The 26,493-nt window shown below is 43.2% G+C and overlaps 1 protein-coding gene across 2 annotated transcripts in view; it reads right to left on the bottom strand.

Moving 5' to 3' along the window:
• bmp2k (BMP2 inducible kinase) overlaps positions 1–25,163 on the bottom strand; it is a 140,847-nt gene extending 115,684 nt beyond the window's left edge. For both annotated transcript variants that reach the window (XM_078543643.1, XM_078543653.1), the window contains exon 1: positions 24,625–25,163. In XM_078543643.1, the coding sequence (XP_078399769.1) occupies positions 24,625–24,784 (160 nt within the window). In that variant the 5' untranslated portion in view covers positions 24,785–25,163. The remainder of the gene's footprint in view (positions 1–24,624) is intronic.
• Between the last annotated feature and the right edge of the window lie 1,330 nt (positions 25,164–26,493).

The raw sequence follows: 26,493 nt of genomic DNA, 5'->3' as shown, positions 1-26,493 counted from the left end.
AAAGATTCTGCAAGCTAAATTCAAACCGTCAACTCAAATGAACTGAATTCACCAGTTTCACTTATTAAAAAAATATACAAAAAGTTAAAATCCAGCTTCTGACAATGTTCTTGCCTTTTCCAAAAATGCAAAGCGGTATACTGAAACCAGACGTTAAATTTGTAAAATCATTAATTTCTCCCTGCTGCAAGTTCATTTATTAAAATTACAGTAAATGAATATCCTCTTCCAATATACAGCAAAGTATCAAAATTTAAAACCTTAATTACATTCCTAAAAAATCAAAATCGAATTTAGGAATCTCTTTCTATTCCAAAAATAGGTCGAAGATTCCCTGAGGATTTTTGACTATTTCCAGGCTACAGAATATGGAAAAATTTAACAAACCAGTACAGAAAGAAAATTAGTGGAAAACCGCAATTCATGGTCCTGCATTCTTCAGAAAAATGGAACTACACCACATAAGCTGATATTTCAGTTCTGGCAAGGAAAATCACATGCATTAAAATCTCAAGCATATGCCTGCTGACAAAGAAGTCTGAAGATCTTTCAGACAGTGCCAAAACAAATTACATTTTGAAAACCTATCATAAATGAATGATTGCAAAATGATCTGCCAGTCTACTCTACCTCTGAAGTAACTCACGATATTAATCGATAAATCTAAGACCACAACTAAATGAATCTGAAACAATGTAATTTACTAGAGAAATTGCAAAAAAATAAAATTGGACCAGTTTTTAAATGAATCTGGCATCATTCCACGTACAATCCTTATAAGTCCAAATATAAAATGTTGGAGCTCTTCTTTCTGTATAATATTAAATGCAATTGTATGTAATTATTGCATTATACAATGCAGAACACGCAAGTGATTAAACGTTAGCAACAAGTAATCCAACACTAAAATGTCCTAAAAGGTTCATTAAAATGTACACTACATGTAAGTGGTCAGAAGAATTACAATATCAAGTTGAGACTTCCAATAGCTTATAGTATTCCGATGTGGTCTATTCCAGGAACACAAGGGTACTATTCAACAAACTCCGAGTGAACATTATAACTAGTAGCAAAGAAATGAAATGAGCAAAACTGTAAATTACAGCAGTTTAGTCTTTCGTCCCTAGCACTTCTGGTGACATAGCAACTTCATGTGAAGTTAATTCAATAAACCCAGCAAGCAAGAATATTTTGGTTACAAGTACTGTTCACAGTCATTACAGTCGAGCAGGGCTGTCACATAGTACTACTTCTTAGGCAGTCCCTCAGGATCTAGGATGACTTTCTTCCACTCCAGGGTTGTGGATCCTGAGGTGACCAAAAAGTCCAATACTGGATCCTAACACTATGCCACAAGTGGGGCAGGTAGTGTTTTCTTGAGGCAGGTGGGAGGGATGTTTGGATTTCGGTACGCTCCTTCCGCTGTTTACACTTGGCCTTCACCTGGGCCTGTCGGAGACATTTGAAATGGTTGGCACCTTCACGGATCCTTCTTCTCCAGTTTGGGTGGTCGTAAGCAAGAGATTTTCACATAACGGTGCATTTTTTCAGGGTGGCTTTAAAGGTGGTTACCAAGAGGGCAAGTGAAACGTTTCACTTGCCCTCCTGGTAACCACTTGCCGTGACAAAGCTCCGAGTAGAGCTTGTTTTGGGAGTCTTGTGTCAGGCATGCAGACGATGTGGCCCAAAACAGCTCCTCTGACATGTCCTCCTTCTTCCTTAACCGAGGTTTTCCACCCACGGTCGTTGACAGGGCCCTCAACCGTGTCCGGCCCATATCCCGTGCATCCTCCCTCACGCCTTCTCCTCCTTCCCAGAAACATGATAGGGTCCCCCTTGTCCTCACTTATCACCCCACCAGCCTCCGCATTCAAAGGATCATCCTCCGCCATTTCCGCCAACTCCAGCATGATGCCACCACCAAACACATCTTCCCTTCACCTCCCCTGACGGCATTCCGTAGGGATCGTTCCCTCCGGGACACCCTGGTCCACTCCTCCATCACCCCCTACACCTCAACCCCCACCTATGGCACCTCCCCATGCCCACGCAGAAGATGCAACACCTGCCCCTTCACTTCCTCTCTCCTCATTGTCCAAGGGCCCAAACACTCCTTTCAAGTGAAGCAGCATTTCACTTGCATTTCCTCTAACTTAGTCTACTGCATTCGTTGCTCCCAATGCGGTCTCCTCTACATTGGAGAGACCAAACGCAAACTGGGCAACCGCTTTGCAGAACACCTGCGGTCTGTCCGCAAGAAAGACCCAAACCTCCCTGTCGCTTGCCATTTTAACACTCCACCCTGCTCTCTTGCCCACATGTCTGTCCTTGGCTTGCTGCATTGTTCCAGTGAAGCCCAACGCAAACTGGAGGAACAGCACCTCATCTTCCGACTAGGCACTTTACAGCCTTCCGGGCTGAATATTGAATTCAACAACTTTAGATCTTAAACTCCCCCTCCCCCCATCCCCACCCCGTTTCTCCCCCCTCCCTTTTTTTTCAATAATTTATATAGATTCTTCTTTTCCCACCTATTTCCATTATTTTTAAATCTAAAACTAAAACTTTTTTAGTCTTTCCACCCCACCCCCACTAGAGCTGTACCTTGAGTATCCTGTCTTCCATTCTTAATTAGCACTTTTCTCAGACAATATCACCACCTTCAACACCTCTTTGATCCTTTTGTCTGTGACATATTTTGATTATCTGCTCCTATCATTGCTTGCTTATCTCCACAATCACCACACCCTCAACTTCTCTCTCCCCCCGCCTCCCCACCTTAGACCAGCTTATATTTCACTTTTCTCCTAACTATACTCAGTTCTGCCGAAGGGTCATGAAGACCCGAAACGTTAACTGATTTCTTCTCCATCGATGCTGCCAGACCTGCTGAGTTTTTCCAGGTAATTCTGTTTTTGTTTTGGATTTCCAGCATCCGCAGTAGCTTTTAGCTTTTTGTTTTTATTTTTGGCCCAATATAGCTGATTAGCCATAACCAGTGGTTCGATACTCGGGATGTTGGCCTGAGAGAGGCCACTGATACTGCAGCATCAATCCTGCATTGAATTTGCACATAACATACAACAGCAGATGGAGCTCCACTGTAACCAGTTAGTCATATAATGTGGCATTCATTGTGCCACCTGCAAGTGCAACACCATTAAGATTTTGGCACCACATATGATAGTTAATAGGTTGTGAAAAGAAAGTAGGTATAATTGGACAACACTCACCCAATATTCTGCCTGGAATGTGTAATTTATGCAGTCAATGGCCGTGTACAATTGAAGTACAGACTTTTTTCACCCAAAATTATACTTTATTCATAAAATATCTAAAATTTCATTCCAAAACATTTCAAATTGAATATTATGGAACATGCAATAATGTTTAACTTTTCTCCATAGAGCGTGTTGCACTCTTAGGTGTCTCAAAATAATTATAATTACTATATACATTAAATGACAAGGATACAAGGGTTGCAGACCCTCAGTGTTCTATGGCTGAAAGGTCTTATAGTGGCCCTTCCCCACTGTGTCTTTGAGGTGACTGCCCCAAGGTTTAGTGCATCCCTCAACATGTAGCCCTCGACCTTTGAATGTGCCAGTCTGCAACACTTGGTCATGAACAATTCTTTGAACTAGAAGACCAATAAGTTTCAGGCAGACCAAAGAATTGACGATCCTCAAGCAAACAGTTGATATTTGTCTTGGTGTGCGTCCCTATAGAGCACAAAGTCCTGCATCATGGAGCTGCTTGGGATAAACCTCGACAAAAACCACTGCATCTCTTTCCAGACCTTCTTTGCAAAGGCACATTCCAGAAGGGAGTGTGTGACAGTCTCTTCCCCACCACAGTGCTTCAAAGGCAGCGTGCGGTGGTGCAGGCTTTGGGCGTGCACGAAGACTCCGAGGGTGAGTGCCCTTCAGCCAAGTACACCTTGGTGTCTGTTTGAGAGTTCTAGCGATGAGGCATTCTGCCAAATGACTTTGACAGTCTGCTCAGGGAGCCATCTGATAGGATCATCTCCTTTTCCTGCAGGGCCTCAAAGACATTACGTGCAGACCACTGGACTTGTGGTCAAAGGTGTTTTTTGTACAATCTTTTCCACGAGGGACAGGTGATACAGCACAGTCCAACTACCCGGAGCGTTCAGCGGCAAAATGCCAGGTCCATTCTTTGTAACACCGAGGACAGATAGAACTTCAGCACATAGTGACACTTGGTTTTGCGTTCAGAAGATCTATGCACAGATTGATGCCACCACACTTAAAGGTGCATCCCAAGCAACAGGATGAGGGCAACGCTGGGTATGCTTTTCCCCACTCTATCCAGAGCTTTGTACATGGTGTGCCTGCAAACACTATCCATCTTTGACCTCCAGATAAAGTAGGTGATGGTTTGGGTGGCCGCTGTGGTGCAGGATAGGGGTATGGGGCCACACGTGCCACATAGAGCAACATCAAGAGCACCTCACACCTGATGATCAGGCTCTTACCTGCAATGGAGAAGGACTGTAGCTCCCACATGCCCAATTTCTGCCACACCTTGGCTATATACATTTTCCACTTTTTGGAAAGCATGCCTTGGCCTCTCCGAACCACACCCCCATCACCTTCAGGTAATCTGACTTGATGGTGAAGGAGACAAAGGGTCAGTTGGGCCAGTTGTGAACAAGGAGCAGGAGCAGGCCATTTGGCCCCTCGAGCCTGCTCCACCATTCAATAAGATCATGGCTGATCTTATAGCAAGCTCAAATCTGCATCCTGCCTACCCCCGATAACCCATTACCCCCTTGCTTACCAAGAATCTATCCACCTCTGCCTTAAAAATATTCGAAGACTCTGGTTCCACCACCTTTTCAGGAAGAGAGCTCCAAAGAACATGGCCTCGCTCTTGCCATGATTTACTTTGGTTCCCAAGGCCAGCTTGAACTGGTCGCAGATGCTCAGCAGTCTGTGGATCCAAGCAAAAGGCAGCCACATTGTCCATGTACAGAGAGGCTTTGACCTGCATGCCTCAGCTGCCTAGGATCGTCACTCCTCTTATGTCCTAATCCTTCCTGATGGTCTCGGCAAAAGGATCTATGCAACGCACAAACAGGACAGGGCAGCCCTGCCTGACTACAGATTTGATTGGAGAGCTTTCCGATTCCAACCCACTGATTGAAACTGTGAGACTGATATTTGTGTAGAGCAGTTGGATCCAATTGTGGAGTCGCTCTCCAAACCCCATTTTGGAGAGCACTTGCAACTGAAGCACAGGTAATTAATCTGACAATCCACTGTAACGCCATGAACATCAAGCAAACTCAACAAAAACAGTTATTTCTCAGGTTAGTAACAGATCCTAACTAAGAAAAACTCAAAAGGCCCTAACAAGGGACAAGGTTTCAGAAGGTTTGAACTTTGTGGGGAAAAATGGCACACAAGCTCCCAGAAAGCAGAAGTAGCTGCACGAAACGGCTATTGATTGTGGATTTTTAAACATTTGAATTTTGAATTAAAAAAACAAATGAGGCGATGGCAGGTAAGAAAAATGGGAGAGATTTAAACCTTGATAGAATGCAAGCAAAGTGGTTATGGATGAGTTGGAGTTATGTATGGCGTTGAACCTGAGAGGCAAGCAGAACCACAAGAAAAGTTAAGCCTAGGTTACTGAAGGTGTAGCTAATGGTTTCACTGGCAGTGGAAGTGAGCATAGGGCAGAAGCAGACTGTGGCAGTTTTGGTAATGAACTGGATTTTCTTTTGTTCAGTCAAAGGATGTGGGCTTCGCTGGCTGGGCCAGCATTTATTGCCCAGCCCAAGTTGCCCTTGAGAAGGTGGTGGTCAGCTGCCTTCTTGAACTGCTGCAGTCCATGTGGTGTATGTACACCCACAGAGCTGTTAGGATGAGAGTTCCAGGATTTTGACCAGGCTTTGGGGTCTGAAACTCATGACATGGTCAAACGGGCTGAGGTTGCACCTCACTGGAGCACACTGGGTGCAGAGCTCAGGAACTGAATGGAAACAGGGCAATGGCTCTGAGTTTCGTTGGAAGTTAAACAGGGTCGCTTTCCTCTTACCAATGTTGAGTAGACAAAGTTCCGATATGCTGTTGCAAGTTTCAAGTCCACCTTAGATATTCTCTGGTGTTGTGGTACTAGTCACTCTGCAAGAGGGCTGAGCATCTTGCGTTCAGCTATGTGCCTGTAAAATTTAAATAACAAACCCAGGGATGTAACAATAGGACCCCTTTATAATTTTAATTTGATATTGCACTTATCGCATATTTGTCTCTTTCTCACCCCAGCTACCCTCCCCTTTCCCAAACACCTCTCCAGCCCTCCTAATGGCAGAAGGAGAAACACTTAGTGAGTCAAGACCTTCAAAATAATGATAGAAAAAACACTTTTATTTACAGGCATCAAGTCAACATACAGATTGACAGTCAAAGTAAATCCCACTTAACTTCTCAAATGATTTAGAGGAAAATTAATAAATGCTGTGTCCTGTCCTTTCATGGGCAACTTAACTGTTTATAAAAAAGCATTAATTGCAAATACTGCTGTCCTTCATTTTAGCTTCCAGCTCCTAAATTCGGACCTTCTTTCTCAGACTCTTACTTTTAAAACCTGCTCCACAAACATGTTTTTTCCCCTTTTCCTTAATTCTGACCCCAGGATACAGGAGGGTTAGAGTCTGATATTTGTCCTGTACAAAATTTACCAACAGGCCTGTCAACCAAGCCAAGATGCACAAATATTTTCTACCATGCCCACATTAACAGATGTCATAACCCTAAAAACGGGTAAATATTTAAGATAACAAACTGCTTAACATCTCTAATCATTGCGCAGACCTATTCAATACCTGTCTCATTGACACTTGGAGCTCTTCTATTCTGACAATTAATCTTTATTTTAAAAAAATCACAACTTTAAGTATAACTCAATCTCAAATCTTTTTAGTAAAAAATAAGAAGCAATCAATGTCTAAAAACATGATATTCACCCAGAGGTGAGCAGTTGGGTCAAGCATTAATTGGGCTTGTAGTCAAAAGTGGCAAAGAAGTGAATACAGCTTGGCATCTTCAACATGCACATATATCAGCGGTTCCCAAACTGTGGGTCATGAAGCCCAATGGAGGGTCACAGAGACAGCATCTGGGATCGCAAACTCACTTTCCTCCAAGACAGCAATGGCAGCTGTGGAGGAGAGACATTGATTGGACCGCCTTGGACCTACTGGATCAATGCTACCAAACAACAAGGTATGGACAGTGAGCTCAAAGCACCCTTTAGCCATAGGAAGCACTTCTAGTGGCAATTTCCAAGCAGAACTGGAATGTCTGTGCACCGACTTGGTGCAGGCAACTCACTGACTGAGTGCAGGAAAAACCAGGAGGTCATTAGGCTGAGTTGGGAAGGTGAGTGGCAGCTTCAAACTCTTTTGTGTTTCTACTCCTTACCTCAGGCTGACGACTCTGCTTCACAGGCACCAGCAACAAGGCCAAAGGGGAGTGGGGGAAGAAACGTGATAGAAGAGGGGCTTACGTATGTGTGTTGGGGGAGAAGGGCTGATTAAAGTGTGTATGAGAGAGGGGCTGAATACAGTGTGTGTCAGGGGAAAAGAAGGCTGATTACAGCATGAGGGGTTTGGGGTAGATGGCCTTCATTGAGTCTTCTGTCACCAGGGAATATGGAGAGCTTGGCTGAAACCTACATGAGTACATATTGCAACATTTTTTACAAAATAGATTTTCATATTTAACAGTATATGCTGATCAAAAATAAGCAAACTTTAATGATTATATTGCTGAAAGTTAATATGTTGCTTTATTGCTGTTTTGTTTTTGCTGGTGTCACATTAACTTTCAAGTGTTAAAATAGGGTGACATTGAAAAATAGTTTGGGAAGCAGTGATATACATGAAGCTGACCCTATAACTATGGATAATACTACCAATGGGGGGGCATATGGAAAAGGAAGAGACCACAGATTATGGATAGAATTTGGAGAATTAAAGAGACAGGACAGAAAAAGTCATTGTAGGAGATGTCCTAACTACATTAGGATATTTAGGAAATTAAATCTCAAAATAAATCAAGTCAAGAATCAAGCAACAGCGCAACAGAGGTGGCCCACTGAGGAGAGACTGTGGAGAAGATTACAGTTGTTGACTGTGATTGACAAGGGATGATGTTACAATAGACATTTCAGAGTCTGAACAGTTTTGGGCCTTTATACAGCCACTTCTGACATCTTCAGCCATTTCAAGAAGAAAACCATATAGTACCTGGGCTAGTGCCATAAGAAGTGTTCGACAGCATATAAGATTGAACCATTCTTTAAAAATATGAAGGTGTGCTTCATGCCTACGATTCCAATTATGACCAATTTAAAATGTTAAATCAATGTTATGAACAAGTGGAAAGCCCCTTGCCATTGGCAAATGACATGAAAAATACAAATAACATAATTTACTTAGCTGTTTTAACCACAATCTAGCTGGCCACAGCCCATTGGCAAGCACCTGCAAAGCGGTCATTTGTATGCCACCTTACATACAGGATATCTAAAGTCCCCAAGGCAACATCTCCTAAGTTATCTCGAGGGAAGTGGAAAGAGAGTTAAATTAACATTAAATACAAAGTTGCACATTTGTGTCTCTAAGTGTCTTCTTGCTCAATTTCACATGCCAGTGCAATCTACTGGCATATGTGGATTGCGTTAGCCTTGATTTATACTCAACCATCCTAATGCACCTTCAGTCATCATCTCGTCTGCCTGGCTATTAAGTGCAACTTTTTCAGATCATTATGACAACAGTATGCTTCTGTAACACCTTTAAAGTAGCAAAATGTCCCAAGGTACTTAACAAGGCCGATTACAATAGAAACATTTTTCACAGAGAGCCACAGAAAGAGAAACCTGGGCAAATGACCAATAGCTTGGTCAAAGATGTAGGGAAGTACATTAAATAGAATAGAGGAGGCAGGGAGATTTAGGGCAGGTATTTCAGAGCTTAGGGCTTTGGTACCTGAAAGCAGGATCATTAATTGTAGAGCAATTAAAATCAGAGATGCAAAAAAGGCCAGAATTGGAGAGGCATAAAGATTGCAAAGGCTTATAGAACTGGAAGAGGTTACAAAAATGGGTTTGGTGGGGGGCGGTTGCTGAGACCATGGAGGGATTTGAAAACAAGTGTGAGGATTTTAAAACTGAGGCAGTGTAAGACCACAATCCAGTGTAGGCCAGCAAGCAGAGAGGAGTTTGTTTGAATAAGACTTTGAGTGCACTTAAGATGTGAGCAGAGATTTGGATGAGCACAAGTTTAAGTAGAGCGTAAGGTGGGAGGCTAGCCAGGTGTGCATTGGAATAATTAAGCCTAAAGGTAACAGAGGCATGAGGATTTCAGCAAACGTGCTGAGGCTAGATCGGAGTCAAATGACGTTACAGAACTGCAACTAGGCGGTCCTAGCGATGGAGCGGACATGTGGTCGCAGGCTCCTCTCTACGTCAAACACAACAGCAGGGTTTCCAAGGGTCTGGTTCAGAAGGTTGCCAGAGGTGGAAACTGCAGTCAGGGAATGGAGTTTGTGGCGGCGACAAAAGACAGTGGCTTCTTTTGTCTTAATATTTAGTTGGAAGAAATTTCTGCTCATCTAATATTGGACATCAGATAAAGAGCGTGACAAATCAGAGAGGTGGTGAGATAGAGCTGAGTGCAATCAGCTCTTAAGTGGAACTTGGTGTTATGCATTCCGATGATATCACAAGGGGTAACATGTAGACGAGAAACAGAATGGAGCCAAGGATAGATCCTTGGGAGACTCCAAAGGTAACACTGTGTGATTGGGAAGTGAAGCCATATGAACATACATACATACAAATTAGTAGCAGGAGTAGGCCACTCGGCCCCTTGAACCTGCTCCACCATTCAACAGGATCATGGCTGATCTGACGGTAACCCCCCACCTGCCCCCAATAACCTTTCACCCCATTACTTATCAAGAATCTGAACATCTGCCTTAAAAATATTCAAAGGCTTTGCTTCCACTGCGTTTTGAGGAAGGGAGTTCCAAAGACTCACTATCTTCAGAGAAAACATTCCTCCTTATTCATCTTAAATGGGTGACTCCCTTATATTTGAACAATGACCCCTTGTTCTAGATTCTCCCACAAGAGGAAACATTCTCTCCACATCCACCCTGTCAAGCCCCCTCAGGATCTTATATGTTTCAATAAAATCACCTCTTACTCTTCTAAACTCCAGCAGATACAAGCCTAGCCTGTCCAACCTTTCCTCATAAGGCAACCTGCCCATTCCTGGTATTAGTCTAGTAAACCTTCTCTGAGCTGCTTCTAATGCATTTACATCCTTCCTTAAATAAGGAGACCAATACAGCACACAGTACTCCTGATGTGGTGTCACCAGTGCCCTGCACAACTGAAGCATAACCTCCCTTCTTCTATATTCAATTAATCCTTGCAATAAATTATAACATTGTATTAGTTTTCGAAGGGGCCATGTCTGAGGTATTAAATGAATACTTTGCATCGGTCTTTACCAAGGAGGTAATGCTACCTAGACCATGGTGACAGATGAGGAAACTCTGGCACTAAAAGGGTTCAAAATTGATATGGAGGAAGTGTTGAATAGACTGTCTGTACTTAAAGTTGACAAGGCACCGGGGCCGGATGAATGCATCCAAGGTTACTGAAGAAAGTGAGAGTAGAAATTGCAGGGGCACTGGCCATAATTTTTCAGTCTTCCCTAGACTCAGGGTAGGTGCCACAGGGCTGAAAAATTGCAAACATCACACCCTTGTTCAAAACAAGTTGTAAGGATAAGCCGACCAACTACAGACCAGTCAATTTAACTTCAATGGTGGGCAAAATTCTAAAAACAATTATTTGGGATAGAATTAATCACCTGGAAAAAATATGGGTTGGTGAGGAAGAGCCAGCATGGATTTCTAAAGGGGAAATCATGCTTAACTAACTCGCTGGAGTTTTTTGAAAAGTTAACAGAAAATGTGATGCTAGTAATGCTACTGATGTGGTATACATGGACTTTCAAAAGGCATTTGATACAGTGCCACACAACAAACTTGTGAGAAGATTTATTGTTCATGGAATAAAAGGGACAGTAGCAACGTGGATACAAAATTGGCTGAAAAATAGGAAACACAGAGTAACGGTCAATGGATATTTTTCAGGCTGGAGGAAGGTTTGTAGTGGAGTTCCCCAAGGATCAGTATTGGGGAACTCCACCACAAACCTTGCTTTTCCTGATATATATTAATGATCTAGATCTTGGTGTGCAGGGGACAATTTCAGAGTTTGTGAATGATGCGGAGCTTGGGAGTGTTGCAAACTGCAAGGAGGGCAGTGTAGAATTTTAAAAGGACTGGGCAAGTTGCTGGAGTGGGCAGATAGGTGGCAGATGAAGTTCAATGCAGAGAAGTGTGAGGTGATGCATTTTGGCAGGAAGAACATGGACACAATATAAAATGAGGGGTGAAATTTTGAAGGGGGTGCAGGAACAGAAGAACCTGGGTGTGTATGTACATAGATCATTGAAGGTGGCAGGACAGGTGGAGAGTGCTTTATTAATAAGGGCATAGAGTACAAGAGCAAGGAGGTTATGCTGAATTTATATAAGTCACTCGTTAGAATTAAAAAAAATTACCTCAATGGTGAGAGACTGCAGAACTCTGATATTCAGAAGGGTCTGGGTGTCCTAGTGCATGAATCACATAAGACAGTATTGTGTACAATTCTGGGCGCCACATTATAGGAAGGGTGGGAACACATTGGAGAGAGTGCTAAAGAGTTTTACAAGAATGGTTCCAGGGATGAGAAACTTCAGTTACGAAGATAGATTGGAGAGGTTGGAACTGTTCTCCTTGGAGAGAAGGCAGCCAAGAGGAGATTTGACAAGAGATGGTCAAAATCATGAGGGTGCAAGGCAGAGTAGATAGGGAGAAGCTGTTCCCACTCGTAAAAGGATCAAGAACGAGAGGGGACAGATTTAAAGTGATTTGCAAAAGCAGCAAATGAGATGTAAGAAAAAACTTTTTCACACAAGTGGTTTGGGTCTGGAATACACTGCCTGGAAGTGTGGTGGATGCAGGTTCAATCGAGGTATTCAAGAGGGTATTAGATGATTATTTGAATAGAGAAAAGGAGTAGGGATACGGTGAAAAGGCAGGGAAATGGCACTAGGTCATAATGTTCATTTGGAGAGCTAGTGTAGGCACAATAGGCCGAATGGCCTCCTTCTGTACTGTTAAAATTATGTGATTCTGTAATTACTTTCTGTACCTGCATACCAGCCTTGTGATTCATGCACTAAGACACCCAGATTCTTCTGAACACGAGCTCTGCAATCTCTCACCATTTAGATAATATGCTTTTTTTATTCTTCTTGCCAAAATGGACAATTTCACATGCCCGCAATATACTATTTGTCAGATCTTTGCCCACTCACTTAACCTATCCATATCCCTTTGTAGCCTCCTTATGCCCTCTTCACAATTTACTTTCCTAACTTTGTGTCATCAGCAAATTTAGCAACCATACTATTGACCCCTTCATCCAAGTCCATTTATATAAATTGTAAAAAGTTGAGGCCCCAGCACTGATCCCTATGGCACACCACACCATTACATCTTGCCAACCAGAAAATGACTCATTTACGCTTACTCTCTGCTTCCTGTTAGCTAGCCAATTTTCTATCCATGCCAATACATTACCCCTACACCATGAACTTTTATTTTCTGCAATAAGCTTCGATGCGGCACATTATCAAATGCCTTCTGGAAATCTGAATGCAGTACATTCACCGATTCCCCTGTATCCACAGCACATCACTCCTTCAAAGAACTCCAATAAATTGGTTAAACATGATTTCCCTTTCACAAAACCATGCTGACTCTGCCTGATTGCTGTTAATTTTTCTAAGTGCCTTCCATAACATCTTTAATAACAGCTTCTAACATTTTCCCAGTGACAGGTGTCAAGCTAACTGGTCTGTAGTTTGATGCTTTCTGTCTCCCTCTCTTTTTGAACAAAGGACTTACCATTTTTTATTTTCTAATCTAATGGGACCTTCCCCAAATCTAGGGAATTTTGGAAAATTAAAACCAATGCATCAACTATCTCACTAGTCACTTCTTTCAAGACTCTAGAATGAAGTCCATCAGGACCTGGGGATTTGTCAGCCTGCAGCTCCAACGATTTGCTAAGTACCACTTCCTAGTGATCATAATTTTCCTGAGTTTCTCTCTTTGTTCCATTTCCTGATTTACAGCTTTTTTTTGGATGTTGCTTGCACCATTTATAGTGAAGACTGATGCAAAATACCTGTTCAATTCATCTGCCATCTCCTTATTTTCCATTATTACCATCCCATACTCACTTTCTATAGGACCAATGCTCATTTTGTTAACTGTTATTTACAAATCTATAGAAACTCTTAATATCTGTTTTTACATTTCGAGCTAGCTTTCTCTCATTGCATTGCAAGTGATTTTCTGGCAATGATCCACTAGATAAGAACAGAACTAAGCAAGGGTCAATCCACCAAGCTGGACAATGGAAGTGGAGTACTGGAGAAAGATGCTGTGGTCAACGATGCCAAAGGCTGCAGTGCCAGGGCTATGGGCCCATTGAAGGAATTCAGACATGGAGTTGTGGAAAAGATGGGCATGGATTTGGGAGGTGACACCATATTCAAACAATTTAATTAGAAAAGGGAGATAGGGGCATGACCACAACTTTCCTCGACTCCTGAATAAGGTGCTAAATATATGCAATGTTTTTCATCACAATTAGTCTTAGCACTTGCTATTGGGATAGTTCACATAACTAGCTTTGTAATTCTTCTTGTTTAACTCATTTTCAATATATACACATCAGTAAGAATGTAACTCAAATATCTTTAATCTTAATTCAGGAATCAATGCCCTACATACACATCTCCACAATGCTGTCAGTTATCAGAACATTATTAGGAACATAGGAACAGGAGTAGGCCATTTAGTTGCAGGGGCTTGTTTTGTCATTTAATGAGATCACAGCTGATCTAATACTAGTCATACTAAATTTCCTCTGCTTGCAATGAGTTTGAGTATCGGGTCTGATTGAGTGACACATTGTGGAACACTCCCATTCTGTCTGCAAGCATGGCTCTGAGCTTCCGGTCGCCTGTCACTTTAATTCTCCATCTTGCTTTCACGCTGACCTCTCTGTTCTCAGCCTCCTGCATTGTTCCAATGAAGCTTAACGCAAGTTCAAGAAACAGCACCTCAGCTTTTGACTGGGCACTCTGCAGCCTTCTGAACTCAGTTTAACAGCTTGCTCCGTTCTTTGCAGGTTTTGGTTTTAGTCCCATGTTTTATTTGTTTTTGCTTTTGGACAGTAGCTGTCCATCTTTCTGCCTTTCACACCTCCTCTAGTCTCATGTTTTTTTCTTTTCTTGTACAATTACAACTCTCTTTGGCCTTGCACCCACAGCCCCTTTTGTCATTTAATTTCTCCTGCCTTTCACCCCATCACAGGCATTTAGCTTTGTTCTTTTTCCTCCCTCCCCAATTTCTCCTGCTCAAAACTTATTGTGTTTCTAACTTTTTTCAGTATTGATGAAAAGTTACTGACCTGAAATGTTAACTCTGCTTCTCCCTCCACAGATGCCGACAGACCTGAGTATTTCCAGCATTTTCTGTTTTTATTTCTAAATTATAGTTTCTGCCAAACTAATTTAAACAAAAAATTAAAATAAGTTTATTCCTCCAAAGAAGGTGGATACACATTAGTAGTGCAAGTCAGCCTAATTAGAATAGTACAGAGCAGCATCTGGCCTGTTTTCTGTACTGATTGCTGAGAAGTGAGCCTATACTTTCAAAGGCACGCACTACATTTCAAAAATCATTAGTTGTGTGAGGTGACGAGACGTTTTGATGCAATATGGCACTGTGTAAATAAACATGGGACATATTAAAGCCTTAGATTTTGCTTCCAGCAGGGTCTTTACCCTTACAAAGACTCCCCACAGAGCCTGAACTATCATATGTATTACTGTGGGTGAGAGTATCACTGGCAAGGCCAGCAACTGCTGCCCATTTCTAATTTCCCTTGAGAAGATGGTGGTGAGCTGCATTCCTGAACCACTCCAGTCCATATGTAGGTACACCCACAGTGCTGTTAGGGAGGGTGTTCTAAGATTTTGTCCCAGCGACAATGAAGGATTGGCAATATAGTTCCAAATCAGGACGGTGTGTGACTTGGAGGAGAACTTCCAGGTGATGGTGTTTCCATGTGTCTGCTGTTCTTGTTCTTCTCGGGTCACAGGTTTGGAAAGAACTGACAAAGGAGCCCTGGCAAGTTGATGCAATGTATCTTGTAGATGGTATACAGAGCACTGATGGTGAGGGAGTGAACATTTTTGGTGAGGGAAGGGGTGCCAATCAAGCAGGTTGCTTTGTCCTGGATGGTATCAAGCTTCTCCTGGAGTGATGCTGGAGCTGTGTTCATCCAGGCAAGTGAGGAGTGTCCCATCATACTCTTAACTTGTGCCTTACAGATGGTGAAAAAAGCCTTTCGGGAGTCATTCCCCCCCCAGACAACCCAGCCTTTGATCTGGTCTTGTAGCCACAGTGTGTGTATGGCTGGTTCAGTTAAGCTTCTGGTCAATGGTGAACCCCATTTGATGACAGGGGATTCAAGATAATGCTATTAAACGTCAAGGGAGTGGTGGTTAGATTCTTTGTTGAAGATGATCACTGCATGGCACTTCAGCGTCAAGCAACATTCTTCCCACACATCAGCCCAAACCCAAATGTTGTTCATGTCTTGCTGCAAATGGTAAGGATTGCTTCATTATCTGAGGAGTTGTGAATGGAACTGAATACTGTGCAATCATGAGGAAACATCATCATAACGTCATGATGGAGGGAAGAGCATTGACGAAGCAGCTAAAGGTGGTTGCGCCTGGAACATTGCTGAGATTTCCTCACCACATAGTCCTGGCGTTGAGATGATTAGCCTTCAACAACCACAACCACCTTCATTTGAGTTAGGTATGGCCCCAGCCAGTGGAGAGTTTCCCCCAAATCTCACTGATTTGAATTTTAGTAAGGCTTCTTGATGTCACTGTCTGTTAAGTGCTACTTTGGTGTCAGGGCCGTCACAAGTTCTGGATCACACATCTTCAGTACTACAGCCAGGATGTTGTCAGAGTCCACAGCCTTTGCTCTATTCAGTATCTTCTGACATTTCTTGATATCTATCTTAGCTCTGTCTACAGTATATTGTTTCCTATTTTTAGCATGCAGTCCTGTGATGTTTCTTCACCAGACTGGCACCCTATTTTTAGATATGTGGGTGTGCTGTCAGGTGTTCTGCTGTCATGCTGTCCTTTACTGCTCACTGGACAAGGTTTGGTCCCCAGGCTTGAAGGTAATGGCATGGGGTATGTTGGCCAATGAGTAGACAGATAGTGGTGGAATACAATTCTGCTGCTGCTGATGATGACCCCAGCACTTCAAGTATGCCAGTTTTGAGCTGCTGGATCTTTTTTTTTGTATTCATTCATGGGACATGGGCTTCACAGGCCGGGCCACCATTTATTGCCCACCACTAGTTGCTCTAGAGAAGGTGGTGATGAGCTGCTTTCTTGAACCACTGCAGTCCATGTGGTGTAGGTACATCCACAGTGCTGTTAGGAAAGGAGTTCTAGGATTTTGGCCCAGCGGCAGTGAAGGAACGGCGATATATTTCCAAGTCAGGATGGTGAGGGACTTGGAGGGGAGCTTCCAGGTAGTGGTGTTCCCAGCTATCTGCTGCCCTTGTCCTTCTAGACCGGCAGTGGTTGTGGGTTTGAAAGGTGCTATCTAAGGGACCTAGGTGAATTCCTGCAGTGCATCTTGGAGATGGTACACACTGCTACTACTGTGTGTCAATGGTGGAGGGAGTGAATGTTCGTGGATGTGGTGCCAATCAAGCGGGCTGCTTTGTCCTGGTGTCAAGCTTCTTGCGTGTTGTTGGAGCTGCACTTATCCAGGCAAGTGGAGGGTATTCCATCACACTCCTGACTTGTGCCTTGTAGATGGTGGACAGGCTTTGGCGAGTCAGGAGGTGAACTCCTACATGTGACTCCAGACCCACAGCAATGTGATTGACTCTTAAATGCCCTCTGAACAAGGGCAATTAGGGATGGGCAATAAATGCTAGGCAGCGATGCCCTCATCCCATGAACGAATAAAAAAAACCTGCTCTTGTAGCCACAGTATTTAAATGGCTAGTCCAGTTCAGTTTCTGGTCAATGGTAACAGCCAGGATGTTAATAGTGGGAGATTCAGTGATGTTAATGCGACTGAATGTCAAGGGGCGATGGTTAGATTCACTTTTGTTGGAGATGGTCATTGCCTGGCGCTTGTGTGGCGCAAACGTTACTTGCCATTTGTCAACCCAAGTCGGGATATTGTCCAGGTCTTGCTGCATTTGGACATGGACTGCTTCACTATCTGAGGCATCACGAATGGTACTGAACATTGTGCAATCATCAGCGAACATCCCCACTTCTGAGGTTATGATAGAAGGTAGGTCATTGATGAAGCAGCTGAAGATGGTTGGGCCAAGGACATACCCTGAGAAACTCCTGCAATGATGCCCTGGAACTGAGATGATTGACCTCCAACAGCCACAACTATCTTCCTTTGTGCTCGGTATGACTCCAACCAGTGGAGAGTTTTTACCTGATTTCAATTGGTTCCAGTTTTGCTAGGGCTCCTTGATGCCAAACTCAAGTCCAACGTAGACTTGATGTCAAGGGCAGTCACTCACACCTCACCTCGGGAGTTCAGCTCTTTTGACCATGTTTAAACCAAGGCTGTAATGAGGTCAGGAGCTGAGTGGCCCTGGCAAAACCCAAACTGGGCATCAGTGAGCAGGTTATTGCTGAGCAGGCGCCACTTGATAGAGCTGTTGATGCCTCTTCCATTAATTTACTAATCAAGAATAGGCTGATGGGGTGGTAATTGACCAGGTTGGTTTTGTCCTGCATTGTGTGTACAGGACATATCTGGGCAATTTTCCACATAGCCAGGTAGATGCCTGTGTTGTAGCTGTATTGGAACAGCTTGGCAAGGGGCGCGACAAGTCTTCAGTACTACTGTCGGAATATTGTCAGTGCCCATAGCCTTTGCAGTATCCAGTGCCTTCAGCTGTTTCTTGATATCACATGGAGTGAATCGAATTGGTTGAAGACTGGCATCTGTAATGTTGGGGACCTCCGGAGGAGGCCGAGATGGATCACCCAGTCGACACTTCTGGCTGAAGATTGTTGCAAATGCTTCAGCCTTATCTTTTGCACTAATGTGCTGGGCTCCTCCATCATTGAGGATGGGGATATTTATGGAGCCTTCTCCTCTTTGGAGTTATTTAATTGTCCACCACCATTCACGCCTGGATGTGGCATGGCTGCATAGCGTGGATCTGATCCATTGGTTGTAGGGCTGCTTAGCTCTCTCTATCACTTGCTGCTTTTGCTGTTTGGCACACAAGTATTCCTGTGTTATAACTTCACCAGGTTGACAGCTCATTTTTAGGTATGACTGGTGCTGCTCCTGGCATGCCCTCCTGCAGTCTTCATTGAACCAGGGTTGCTCCCCTGGTTTGATGGTAATGGTAGATTGGGGGATACGCCAGGCCATGAGGTTACAGATTTTGTTCGAATACAATTCTGCTGCTGCTGATGGCCCACAGCACCTCATGGATGCCCAGTCTTGAGTTGCTAGATTTGTTCGAAATCTATCCCACTTAGCACGGTGGTAGTGCCACATTACACATTGGAGGCTATACCATTCAGCACAAAATAGAGATACAACCGTATCACATGAGCTATCAAGATTTCAAATTGACATTGCCACCTTCAGTAGCACCCACCTTCCTGGGCAGGGACATCTAAAGGAACAAGCAAGGGGATAGCACTTTCTGCTGGAAAAGAAAGGCAAAGCTGACAACGACCCTCATGTCCAGAGTTGGTTTTGCACTGCCAGAATTCCCCAATTGTATGAATGAAAGACTCATGACACTTCATCTACAGCTCAGTCGTCACCAATATACCACCATCATCAACACTTATGCCCCGAACCTTGAATCCGATGAAGATATTAAGGAAAAGTTTTATTCTGATCTTGATGAAGTCCTCAGTGCCATCCCAAGAGGAAAAAAGGATAATTCTTCGTGGAGACTTTAATGCCTGGGTTGGCTGCTACTCCAAAATCTGGAGCAGAACCATTGGAAAAAAAAAAATGGGGTGGGAAAAGCCAATGCAAATTACAATTTTCTGCTAACAAAGTATGCTCAGCATGGTCTCATTATAACACCTTCTTCCCCCAGAAGGACAAATGCAAAACCACATGGAGGCATCCTACATTAAAGCATTGGCGTCTCCTGATTTATATCATTTGCCTGACCTAAGGGATGTATGCATCACTTGTTGCATGCAGGGGACTTATGCCTGCTGGACAGATCATTGCCTTGTTCAATCGGTGATCATCATCCATCTAGTACCAAGGCATCGCAAGGCCCAAAAGTCCAAGAGGAAGAAGATCAATGTCTCAGCCTATAAACAGCCTGACTGAAGTGAGGAATTCCAAGTGCAGCTCATGGCCAATCTGGAAAATCTTCACACATCAAACTCAATTCCAGAACAGTGGGATCAAATATAGTCAGCTGCACTAGATTCCTGCGCCCAGCCCATTGGTTTCAAGCATCGTCGTCAACAGGTCTAGTTCAACAAAAACAATGCTCAAATATGTGACCTCCTAGAACAAAAAGACAGCCTTTATTGCTTGGCAGAACAACCCAAGGTCACAAGTCAAGTCAGCAACATTCCAACAGCTCAAGGCTAATACCCAAAGACAAATCGAGAAGATAAAAGGATATGTGGTGGGAAGAGAAAGCCCAAGAAATCATACAATATGCTGAGCATCATGATATGCTTTTTTGGAGTCACCAGGGCCATCAATACACCGAGGTCAAATAGAGAAAATCCTCTCCTTTGACAGATGCCGTTTTTCTTCTTAAAAATGACAATCCCATCTGTCAACACTGAAAAGAACTTTTTTTTTTAACAACTCCAACTGTGAATCACAGTGGCAGTTGATTACCACAAGGCACTGGCGATAGCCTGGAGAGGGAGTACATGGGAAAACCACCATTGATGGGAGAGCTGCAAGAAGTAACCTAACAAATGAAAAAGCTCCGATGATATTAGAGCCGAGGTCTTCAGAGCTGTAGAACTTTGTTCACATTAAGACTCAATGCACTCATCCTACAGATTTGGGAGGAAAAAGAACTCCCCTCCCCCCTCCTGACTTTATAACTATCTCTAACAGGGAAATAGTTTCCATAGCATGATTTAAGGTATTTCCATAGCAGGAAAAATCCTGACACATTCTCCTGAATCACCTACTTCCTGTGGCTAAGGAAATCCTCCCAGAGATGCACTGTAGCGCAGGCTTTCCAGAAGAACCACCAACATGGTCCTTGCTGCCAGACAGATCCAAAAATGTCAAGAGCAACAATAGGAACTCTTCATTGCATTTGCTGATCTGACCAAAACATTGGACTTAGTAAATCGTGAGGCTCCGTGGATTGCACTCCGAAGATTTGGATGTCTAAGGAACTTCATTACTATCCTGCAATTGCTTCATGATGATATGACTGCAACTAACTTGAGTGGAAGATCTGAAAAATTCAGACAGGTGTAGCATAGCTGTGTGATACCCCACATACTATTTACAATCTACTGATCTAACGGTGACTATTCACCTCATCAAAGATCAAATGCCCTCTGGTGTTAGTATTAAATAACATGTAGATGAAGAACTCTAACCTCTATCGCCTCTGTGCCAAAATTAAACTGACTACCATAGATTTACATGATCTACAGTATGTGGATGACTGCTGTGTCATTGTCCACCCTGCGCCAGATTTGGAAGCCACTCTCAATCTCTTCACTTCCGCATACAAGAACCACAACCGGTTCTTCAATATTGCCTAAACAAAACTCATATCAACCACACTTGGTCAGCCAAATTTTCCACCTCCCATATATGTAGAAGGAGACACTCTGGGACATGTTGAGCACTTCTCATACCTTGGCAGTCCCCTCTCTCAAAAGAGCACCGGTGACGAAGAGATCCAACGCCAGATCAGCTGCCCCAGTTTAGCCTTTGACAGACTACAGCAGCAATTATTTGATAACAAAAACCTCCAAGTCAACAAAAGCTTTAGTGAACAGAACAGTTGTTGTCACCATGCTCTGGCAGCACAGCGAGAGCAAGACCCTGTATTAACGACATAAAACAGCGCTAAAGAAATTCCATCAGAAAGCCTCGGGCAGGGGAAGGTGGACAGAGGGGGGTGGTCACCCAACTCATGAATGCAGGTTGTCCTGAAAGATGGTGCACAGCTCTGTGAATGTCTCTCTGTAGAGGATGGAGTCTTTTCTGGCACTGCCTCAGACATCTGGTGGTAGTTCATACGGGTTCCGAAGACTCGCATCACATTGCGACCCTCCATTAGCCTCTCCCCTGCCTGGCCTTGTGCCTTCTGCCCAGCTGCAGTTGTAACTCCTGCTGCAGCGGAGTCTGTAATGGTGACTCTGCACCATGGAGTTGACTTTCTGTGCACATTTTCTCTAGCGCTCGTGGGTACAGGAGGGCTGCGTGGATGATTCCCATGTTCAAGGCACATATCATTTACTGTCTGGTAACCTTGGATGTGTTGATGCCACTCTAACCTCTTAGCACCTCAGATCTTTTTTTTATTCATTTACAGGATGTGGGCATCGCTGGCTAGGCCAGCATTTATTGCCCATCCCTAATTGCCCGTGAGAAGCTTCCCCTTAAGGCTCTGCCCCTCAGCTACTCAGATCTGCCCTGGGCTTTTCTCCAAACTCTTGCTTCTCTCTCTCCCTGGTCCTGGAACTTATTTCAACAGAAATCAGATCAACTTTCAAACTGAAAGTCAAAGGTACCTTGTGAAAACCACTAGCTTTTAAAGGACAGGTTTCTGAAGTACAGATGCCCTGGTCGCCTCCCAACAAATTGTAAGGCGTTATAAAATTCGGGTGAGTCTATGTACATTACAATTAACAGGCTTGAAAATGAGTTTAACAAGCTTCCTGCTGCTTCCGGGTAGCTTTGCCGCTTCGCTTCCTTCCTGTCGTGCAATTAATAGTGCTCCATTATCCCACCACCAGGACTCCGAAGTAAGTCCTACTGCGCCACTATCCTGTCCCGCCTGTAAACTTCATTAACTTCCACCCCATATCTATATAACAACAGTGGCCATATTTCAAAGGCATTTCGTTGACTTTTTAAAAAATATATAACAAGATACATCCTTGGATTACAATAAGAATGTAAGGTGCAGTATAAAAAATTCTTTCTCCTTTCTTACAAATTAAATGCTTGCATAAGTCCAGCATCACTACAGCAGCATGACCAAAATATGTCACAGACTTAGCCAAGTTCTCTCTTCCTCTTATTCCTGGGAACAAACAATTGATAATTCTTTCAATTCAATTTTCATTATTTTTAGAATGAAATATCAAAAACATACCTCTCAATCAATCCCAGAGGTTTTTGATGCAATGTGTTTGCATTAATATTTTAGTGGGACATAATTGGGCAGAAATAAGAAAACTGAGAAGGCGGCTCCAAGTTATGAATAGTGAGTAACGAAAGTTGAACACAATTAGAAATCAGCCAAGTAGAAAGGAAAAAAAACAAAACTAAGAAACAAATTAAATGCAGAAGAACTACACATAGCTGACAAATCAGTTACAAAATATAAACGCAAAGTTGTAGCCTGCTTATGAAACAAAAAGTAAAAAGGGGGATTTTTTCCTCTTCCCCTTTTACAAAAACCCCAGACATTTTTAAATCTTACAACAGCATCAACTGCTAATTTTCTGGTAAAGCTCTGCATTAGTCAAAGGGAGTATAAGGTTTCTAGACAATTAAGTGGATCATTTTGAAAAAAAATAGTTGACATTACAGAAGAGAAACTTGTCTGATAAGTGCAGATCAACAAATTATGACATCAATATCTTGCATTTATATAACATCTTGAACACTGGAAAAACATCCCAAGGCACCTCACAACAGGCACTAAGCTAACGAAGGAAAGATCAGTCAGGTAACCAAAATCTTGGTCAAAAAAGATAAAACCTTAAAAGGAACAGACGGAGTTAAACACATGGCTGAAAATTTAATTTGATCTATTGGGCGAAATGGAGAAAATGTACATTAGCTCGAGCAGGTGTAGTTATCGAGTGCGACTCAATCTTGACTAAGATACAGGCAGCAGGGATTTGGATGTGCAGGAAGTTTTTGGGATAAGCTGCAAGTTATGGAAGGTGGATGATGGGAGGCTGGTCAGGCAGGTTTTGCAATAATCATGTCTGAAGATAGCAAAGGCACAACTGAGAGTTCCAGCTGCAGTAAAGACAAAAGTGAACAAGGTTACCAATACTGAATTAGACAAACTTTGCGCCAGAGGAAATTAAGTTGGAAGCTCTGGATCAAATAATATAGTGAGATAACCTGGCTATTAACTATAGAGCTACTCACCACACAATACTCAGAAATCATTTTAATCTAAAACACAAGTTTGTATAGCACAAGGAAGCTTTTATCATATTATCTAATAGCAGGTTTTTGTATAATAAACACATTTCCTACTTAATTGTTTCATAGAAACTAGGTACTGTGCAATGCGTGATCAAATAAATAGCTTCCCTGCACTTAGCTTAGACTGAGATACAATGTTATATATGCTATATTCCAGTAGTCACTGTATGTACTGTGCAAAGTGAGTTGTGAAATACTGTAACAAATTAGTTTTGCAATGATATTTCTTGCAAGTATATATCCTTTGCCAGAACCGTGCCAACACAAACACTTTTGTCAACTTTCACTGGTCAGATAGTTTATTGCACTTAATCACCAAGGGGGAGGGGGGGTATCCCGTATTGCAAGCAGATTTAACAGGCTTCAGACCTAATACTGTACAGAAAGACACACACAATATCGAAGCGTATTTATCTGCTTTACAACAATGTTTACCCTTATGTTACTGTACAGTAAAGGTACACTGTCTAACATGCTCCACACTCTCATTCCTCAGATGTACTTGCTAAGTTTGATTTGCACGTGCAGTACTGCAGAGAGGAGAAAGAAAACTGAAATTTGTCACACTTACATTAAAACACACCGCTGGCTAAGGGATCAAAAGAAGACAACATTAAAATAAAATTCGACACAGAGCACGGGCAAACGGGTAATAAAAAAAGCGAAGTGTCATTTTCAAAGTATCTACAGTTCGCTCATGACAGCACCATCCGATCCCAAATCATTTCTTTTTATAAAAAGGGGAAATGCTGCCTGATCCTTAAAACGGGGGGTTTGTACATTAATATTGTTGAAGATAAAATCGTTTAGAGTAAATGCTGGAGGGGAAAATGTTGTCGGGTCCGGTCAGTGCTGGGAAGTGAGAGATGGTGGAGTGGACCGGAGTGTCAGAGACCCTTTCTTCCCCCCACCCCAAACCCCCACACACCTTCGGCGATCAGCTCCTCCACCGTCACCTGGTAACGGCCCACGCTGAACACTCTGCCCAGGTAGTTACTGGTGCTTCCCATCGAGCCGCCGCCGCCTCCTCCTCCAGCACCGACATAACCCGCTCCCTCGGGCTTCGAGATGCGGGAGAATTTCTTCATGGTTCACAGAACGTAGCGGCAACTTCCAGACCGGAGCGAAGCGAAACAAGCAGCCTGTCGTCCCTCTTCACGTTTACAGAGTGGACTTGGAGATGGGGGGGGGGGGGTGATCGGCCGCGACGCCGCCCGCCCAGCGGCTTGCAGAGCTGCGCAGGAGACGCGGTCTCGGAGCCGAGCGCCCTCCCTTCCCCCTTCTCCTCCCTGGCGGTAACTAGCGACCTAACGGCATCCCGTTCCACCGGGCACTTCAAATGATTCTAAATTCCGCTTCCAGATTCCATCCTGTTGAAGTTGGCACCGGGATAGGGCAGGAGCTGCCAGGGAGGGAGGGTTTCGCCCCGTGTGTTCTTCTATTTACCCAGCATACTCTGACCCCACAATCAACCCAACCGGTCCAGCTCCCGCCCACACTCCGCACTGGTTGGTCAGGTCACTGTCGCTCCTCCCACCGCTGCCTGCCTCCTCGATTCTAATTGGTGGATTCTGTTGCCCGTCATCAAACGCGCCCGCGCTTTTTCCGCCGTGAAGTTGGTCGTGACGCGGAAGAGTGCTGAAGCTTGGGAGTGTTTTTGTTTTCTATAGTGGTTAAACTGAACAGACTGAAAGTGCAAGTTTCTGAGAGGAAAACAAAACTTTACAAAAGTTAATTCGGACCAAGCAAACAAACAAACAGGGTAACCGATTTGCAAACATGTTGGGTGTGTCTTACAATGGACACTCTTCGCCCAGCATAACTTTTTGTGACTTCTTTCAAGCTGTAACTTAAACCTGCCATGAATTAGAAGAACCGAAATACCTCTTTTTCCAAAACCCATTATAACTTTGAAGAAGTGCATTCTAATGGCTCTAAAATGTGAAGTTCATGTGCAAACCAAATTTATTTCGGATGTCATGCATGCTTTAACTTTGGGTATGGGTTATCTAATTGCCATAATCAGAAGAACATACATGCAGATCTAACAGATTTACAGCTGTTGTTTTCCAAATTCTGTGGTGACATTATATTTGTTCTATTTGTAACAGGACATTGCTATGTGACCAACATCTCTACATTCCAAAAATCGATGGAAAATAGAGACCTCACTGGGGAAGGTGGAGTGAGGTAGTCCATGTTTTCAATTTTGGAATGATGGTATATTTTTTTAATGGTCAGCCTGGCAATTTCTAAGAGGTAAATTAGATACCAAACAGGTCTATTTTTACTTTTGCCTGAAGTGGAGTGGGGAACATTACTTAGATCATAGACTGGTGACAACACAAATTGGGAGACTAGTCAGCTCGTTGTATCTGTGCCAGTTTTCTGCAAGAGCAACTCAGTGAGTCTCACGCCTTGCCTTTTTTCATAGCCCTGCACAGTTTTTCTATCCAGATAATTATTCAATTCCATTTTGAAAGCCATAAATGAATCTTGGTGATTGGAACATGTTTTCAGGCTGCCTTAGATATCCTTTGGATTACAATGGTGAGGTTCACTGCCTATAAGTGATCTAAGCACCTTGCCTTGAGGAAAGTGCTCTTTACTACCCAATATCTAATTGTACAACAACATAATTTAGGACCCACATGTAATCGGAACTGGATATCATGGACCAGATTTTGCTGCACATCATCTAACGGCATCTGCCATTAGTTTGACTTGCCTTTGCACATTTCATTTTTAAAATGTTTTGCTTGGCAAGTGGCTGAAAGTGCATACAGTACTTGTAGCG

The sequence above is a fragment of the Cetorhinus maximus genome, chromosome 1, assembly GCF_964194155.1.
Source record: "Cetorhinus maximus chromosome 1, sCetMax3.hap1.1, whole genome shotgun sequence".
Classification (NCBI taxonomy): Eukaryota; Metazoa; Chordata; class Chondrichthyes; order Lamniformes; family Cetorhinidae; genus Cetorhinus; species Cetorhinus maximus.
Note: the sequence above shows the minus strand (reverse complement) of the source record. Positions and strands in the feature narration are given on the sequence as shown.